Below are 6618 nucleotides of genomic sequence, written 5' to 3'. Positions count from 1 at the left end.
CGCGGTACACCAGCGCCGGCTCCCGTTCCCCGTTCACCTGTGGAGTGAAAGAGATCTTATAACCGATGCTGTTCAAATGTTGAAATGTGTGTGAAATCTTATGGGACTTAACTGCTAAGGTCATCAGTCCCTAAGCTTACACACTAAGTAACCTAAATTATCCTAAGTGAGCCAGATCGCTGGGCCGGCCGCGGTGGTCTAGCGGTTCTAGGCGCGCAGTCCGGAACTGCGCGACTGCTACGGTCGCAGGTTCGAATCCTGCCTCGGGCATGGATGTGTGTGATGTCCTTAGGTTAGTTAGGTTTAAGTAGTTCTAAGTTCTAGGGGACTGATGACCACAGATGTTGAGTCCCATAGTGCTCAGAGCCATTTGAACCAGATCGCTGGTCGATCATCAGCGACCGACTTGTTATCTTTGGCGCGTCCCCGGGCATGAGCATCTTTGCGTTTTCGGCTGGGGCGCGCGGGATGGCGAGAGGCAGTCGGTTTGGGGCGGCCGGTGAGACTGGCGGAGTGGTGGCTTGGGCGTAAGCACATGTGTGATGCCTGTTACGCTGGGGCTGTTTGCAAATCGTGAAACTCCTGCGGCGGTTACTGGTTGGCTGGTAGGCATTCAATATAAACTGTGCCAAGCCTCGCAGTGATAGGGGAGTCAAGAGTTGGTGTTGGCCTAGATGTTTGTACAAATTGAGGTGCCTGTGTGAGAAGCACGGCGTGGGCCTGTTGCTTGCTTCGTCCTTCTGGCAGCCACCGCAAGCGGATGTTCGGCCGGAATGTCTACAGATTGTGGTGAGCATAGTGTGAACAAGTTCTCGTAGGATGTGCTCCCAGCCTGACTCTTACCCTGCGTTATTGGTGGGTGCCGACCCCTTGTCTGTAACTGCTTCCGGGTGTCCTGTAAGATTTCACAGCAAAACTGTGTTTTGTGGCAACCTGTGTTTCTGGCTCAGCCTCCGCATAGAAAGGGGAAAGAATAAGCGCCTGTTTCTTTGGGACACTGCAGTTCAAACAGAAGTGGCGTAATGTTAAATGTATGTAAAGTGTATTTAATGTCTTGCAGTTTTCTGGGGCACGCAGCTGTGTTATTGAACTCATTTTGAAGTGTTCTGTCGGGTGAATGACTGCTCCCCATTTCAGTGTATTCTTTTGAGCAGTATTGTAAGGTTTTTTGGATATTTGTCAGTGGGGGTGTATTGATTCAATTTTGTTTTTCTCTTTCTTTGAACTACGGAGAATTGTTTAGTTTATGTAGTTTTTGGCTTAATTCGCGCTTCATGCGCTAAATCAGCTGATTGAAATAGTTTTTTTATTCCTGTTTAATGTCAGACAGATTCAAATGTAACTTCATTTATGTTATTTGAAATAAATGCGTTGGATTGACCTTAATGAATTATGTGCAATCGAAGTAAGGGACCCAGTCCTTCATTAGCGCTTATCAGTGGCGTGTGGTTCGGGTTGTGAGCCCCGTTCTCGGACCACTAAGGACAAACACACACACCCATGCCCGAGGGAGGACTCGAACCTCCGCCGGGACCAGCCGCACAGTAACCGATGCTGTCTCACATAAACATGGCGTAACTGTAGTTTACAGACAGCACACTAAAGACAAGAAAGACGATTAGACATTCCGAGGGAACGAGAAGGGTGCCTGTAGTGTTGGCAGAAGAGCCAACACTGTTTTTCTTGAGGAGGCCGAAATGCACGCGTTTAATTACACGCTGACTTGCGTGAGGTCTGGAACAGTTAAAAAGGAAATGAGAACTTAGAAAATGGACGCAGTTCCTGTAATACTTAACTTTAATCCACATTTGTAGAACATCGCTCTTGATGATACATGCTTCACAATATTAATTATCAAAGCTATGGCGCCTTGCTAGGTCGTAGCCAATGACTTAGCTGAAGGCTATGATAACTATCGTCTCGGCAAATGAGAGCGTATTTGTCAGTGAACCTTTCCTTGCGAAGTCGGCTGTACAACTGGGGCGAGTGCCAGTACGTCTCTCTAGACCTGCCGTGTGGTGGCGCTCGGTCTGCTATCACTGACAGTGGCGACACGCGGGTCCGACGTATACTAATGGACCGCGGCCGATATAAAGGCTACCACCTAGCAAGTGTGGTGTCTGGCGGTGACACCACAGTGCCCTTTAACTCCACAATAATGTGGTCCTGAATGAAACAACGAAGGGATGTTGGCTCAAGTGTGTCTAAGAACGAGAACTATCAGTGGTTCTCAGTAGAACATGCATTCTGATAAATCACTGAGCGGCATGGAGACAACGAGATATTGCTGAACCTGACATTATGTTCGACCTGGTGCAGGACGTACAGAGGAACCAGCAATCCCAATACAGTGTACAGTGAGACAGTCCGTAGCCGACATCAGAGAGTATCGTTCTCCGTCTGCGATGTGTCACTCTCCGCAAGGTGGCGGGCGTGGAGCGCCCAGCAGGTAAAGACAGACCGTAGAGGGACAGCTATGTCACGGGAAGTGCCTTTTTACACACCGAGCGACTTACTGTGCTGTGAGTTTACGGCAGGCACTAGGTGGTGTGGTGCCGAAGTGTACTCTAATAGTTGTAGTAGACAGCAATGGAGATCGAGCAGTGGCGTGAAGTGTTACTAACCTGTCGCGCACGGGCTTGCATGGAGATACGGCGCTCGACATGAAGGAAGCTCCACGATGCACCGGGTTGAGTCGGCTATGGTAATAGCACCGAGCAGCGGCATTGTGTGGCTCGCGAATGTGGAATGCGATGGATGCTAATCGCCTTTATTGGTGCCACATTTGAAAGGTGCTGTGGCTGATGGAAAGTTACTCCACGTGATTGAACAAGGTGAACTGCACGTCGGCATGATATTGGTGAGCTTTTTCAAGTCTGTAAAACTTTGTTCATTGCTCGTGCCTTAACTGTCTCAGCGGGTTTCGCACTGTTCCTAACAGCACTGACTTTTATTAGTTTTATGTGAATATAGCATGTTATCTTTATCAGCCGATGTGTTGCCTGCCTTCGAAAGACAGGGGTTTTATTACTATATGTTGTCATAAAGTTGTTGTGTCGTTTAAATATTATTGAGTTATCTTAGCGCTTCTGAGCTCATTGAAACATATTCTTACTTAATCACTCGAAATTGCCATCATTGGCCTAATAGTTTATCGCAGTAACCATCCGCATATTATTTTGCTATTGGACGGCTACTACTAAAGTTTCATTTCTTACAAGTAAATTAAATGCAGAGTAACCTTAGCGGCGCCTTTTACTGACGCCGTGCATCTTTTATTTAAAATTCGGTTTTTAAAAGTTTTTCTTGTCTGTGAAAATATTCTTTAATAATAATAATTGCTATAATAATGTATTAGAACTCCCAAGCTCGGGGTGGATTGTATGCTCTTAAAACAATGGTATTTGTTCGGATATGTAAACTCGTTTCTTCTTTTAGAAGTTACCTATACCAATTGTAATCAGACTCTTCAAAATACTGCAGACGGTCACTGTTGGCGTAATATGGAACCTGGGACGTGTGGTGCCCGTTTTGTAACAGCTTTGTAATTAATAACGTTTTTGGTTGCAGCCTTTTTAACTATTGTAAAATACTGTAATAAAGTGTTGTCAATTTAAAGTTTTGTTGCGTCTGGGCTATGTTCCTATCACTCCCAACTTAGAACATATTTTTGTCTTTTTCTTTTGTTTATGATTGTTCTTCGACTGTAGTGTACTTGCGTGAAGTTCAATACTAAATTAATATACACGCACAGCTTAGTCTCAAGGATGCTTTACATTTTCATGCTCTATTATGTTGGTGAAAAGGGAGGGACTGTTGTGTGTGTGTGTGTGTGACTCACATAATCTCCTAAACCACTAGACCGGTTTCAACCAAATTTGGCACACAAATCCCTTCCTGTCAGGAAACAATGACTGTGGGGGTCAGAGCCATCTATCTATCATAGATTTCTATGCTACTAACTCTATTCGCAATAAATATCACAGCCGCTATATGCACCTACAAAATAATATCTGTAACCACACACAGTTTGTGAGATAGAACGTCATAAACACTGAGAAGATACTGTCCACATATGCCGCTTTATGTTCCCACACAAATATATTGTCGTACAGCACATAGCTCAAGAGATGTGCCTTAATAGACACTGAAATGCGTGGGAAAATGATGCGTCATGCAAAGTTTTAATAATTTACTCTTTGCTACTAAGGTACTTCTACTGTCGAGTCAACTTCATGTAATCCCTGACGCCTGGGAGTGCTTCTGATAGCTTTCAATTGTGAAACGCAGACGGCTGTAAGCGAAAACAGGCGCCATGAAGAGGCATTGCCATAGAGACGTTTACAAAAACGGGCTGTACACAAGCGAAGCAGCTGCATCCAATGTACAGAAACTGTCCGGTACATCAGACAACAAACACAGTTCACTTTTCGGTTTCGTTTCTAGAAGAAAATTGGTGAAATTAATACCCGGGAAATGCTTGATTTGTCAACTAGTACAAAAATAAATGTGGAACCATGCAGTAGCAGGCACTGAGGGCTGCAGCCAGAGTGCAGTGTACGCATGTTAATATCTGAGGGCCTGTAACACGAGTCGCATTTTATTATGTGCTCTTAGGTAAAAAAGAAAATAATGCACTTTATTTGCTGGCACGGGTGACGCATGACAGTTATAAGATGTACATGACCATCTGCGGATCTCTAACAAATTACCAGATCTCTGTCGGAGAGTTACCATAAATAAGGACATAGTTATCAAAAGTTGTCAACGAACTATTTGTTTATCATTATGATGATGACTGGATTACTTAGGCGAGTCGTGAGATTAGTGTGGTTGAAATGGTTGAAGGTTCCAGTACCTATACTAGAATTTTACTGAAATTTCTTATACGCACGCACACACACACACACACACACACACACACACACACACACACACACACATATCAAAATCTGTGGCATGCCAGTTCACGAAAAATTTTTCTCTTTTATTTTCGTGTTTTCGTGATTGTGATTAACTTTTGTACAGTTTTGTAGTTTTCATGCTGCACCGTGGACTCGGATTACTGCACCAAGACTCGAACTCGGCAAAGGTCCCGAGTTCGAGTCTCGGTCCGGCACACAGTTTTATCTGCCAGGAATGTGCAATAATATTTGTGCGCAATCAGTGGTCAAGCCGCCTGCAAGGGATAAATGCTCAATTAAATCACTGGGTCACCTCCAGCTCAAGCCCTTCGTAATTTACGAGAAGAGACTGAATGGAAATTATTAGACTATTTGTTCAAAAGAAAAGGTACTGTAATAAAATTTCAACTGTAATCAACTAGGTGAAAGACCAGAACACGTAATATCGTTAAATAAACTCAGAATTTAATCTGCAACTTGTCGTTGTGCAGCATGTAAAACCACGCGAGTATTTTAAAGAACAAAGGGCTCTAAAAGGATTAACCTGCAAATCAGATAGTCATTTGGTGAGCTATAAAGAAGGTAACAAGGCATTATTCTAAGGTAACCACTAAGAATAGTCGGTGGACATCCTATCAATATTCTTAACCGGCGCCTGAACATGGAACAAATTACCCTGCTTTGATAAAACGCAATTACGTCGCATAATTTAACTAGGCGTTCAAATGGTTCAAGTGGCTCTGAGCACTATGGGACTTAATATCTGAGGTCATCAGTCCCTTATAACTTGGAACTAATTAAACCTAACTAACCTAAGGACATCACACACATCCATGCCCAAGGCAGGATTCGAACCTGCGACCGTAGCGGTCGCGCGGTTCCGGACTGAAGCGCCTAGAACCGCTCGGTCACAACGTCCGGCTTAACTAGGCGTATATGAGGGAAAAGAGAGGAAAAGAAACAGGAAACACACGACTTCCTTCATGCAGTTTAGATTCTCACGAAAAAAGACGAAGCTCATAGGATGGAACCACCATCAGTTCGTGAATGCACTAACCGCAAAAAGGTTTACACCGACTAGAACATCGTGATACCATCAATACACGACGCGGTATTTCACGCAGACAACACATAATGAACTGAATTGACCACATGGTGGATTGATTCACTCACGTAACCGTCCAAACAGAAATAAAAGAAAATCACGAAATGTGTGGAATCAATGAGGCAACACGACAAAAGGAGCGAATAGAACATGAATCACAGTGTACTGACATCAAACCAGCAAGGTGGAAGATCTCCAACGGTTCAAAGAACACGTGGTCACCACTAAACAGAGGCAGTACCAGAAGTTCGTGAAAACACGAAAATGCTGTAGGTCAATTAAGTCAACCGGCAGTGATCAATTACAACAGACCGGATAACGCATAGAGAGGAGTAACGGAGGTAGATGGTCACAGAATAAAGAACTCGTGGTACAACACCAGAACAAGGTCGACCCTGTATAAAGGGAAATAAAGGTACAATAAATAAAAAAAATATGTCGCACACACACGAAGTCACAGTTACTCTCACATTCACCCAAGATTAAAAACACCCTTGCTCAGCTTAACCATATTCCGTGGAGCGCACTCCACATCGGAATGTTCCAGGTGAACACAGCACACTTCTACCACCGGGTACAATCATTAACTCAGGCATTCTCTATGATAAA

General features: G+C 44.1%; 1 protein-coding gene across 1 annotated transcript in view; it reads right to left on the bottom strand.

The window, feature by feature from the left end:
- The window catches only part of LOC124799005 (adenylate kinase isoenzyme 5), a 466936-nt gene that overhangs the window by 73514 nt on the left and 386804 nt on the right, over window positions 1-6618 (bottom strand). Inside the window, exon 6 of the mRNA XM_047262541.1 lies at window positions 1-37. This exon is cut by the window's left edge and continues 62 nt beyond it. Coding sequence (XP_047118497.1) covers window positions 1-37 — 37 coding nt within the window. The remainder of the gene's footprint in view (window positions 38-6618) is intronic.

This window comes from Schistocerca piceifrons, chromosome 5, assembly GCF_021461385.2.
Source record: "Schistocerca piceifrons isolate TAMUIC-IGC-003096 chromosome 5, iqSchPice1.1, whole genome shotgun sequence".
Taxonomy (NCBI): Eukaryota; Metazoa; Arthropoda; class Insecta; order Orthoptera; family Acrididae; genus Schistocerca; species Schistocerca piceifrons.
The sequence above is the reverse complement of the archived record's forward strand: the minus strand, read 5'-3'. Positions and strand labels throughout refer to the sequence as shown.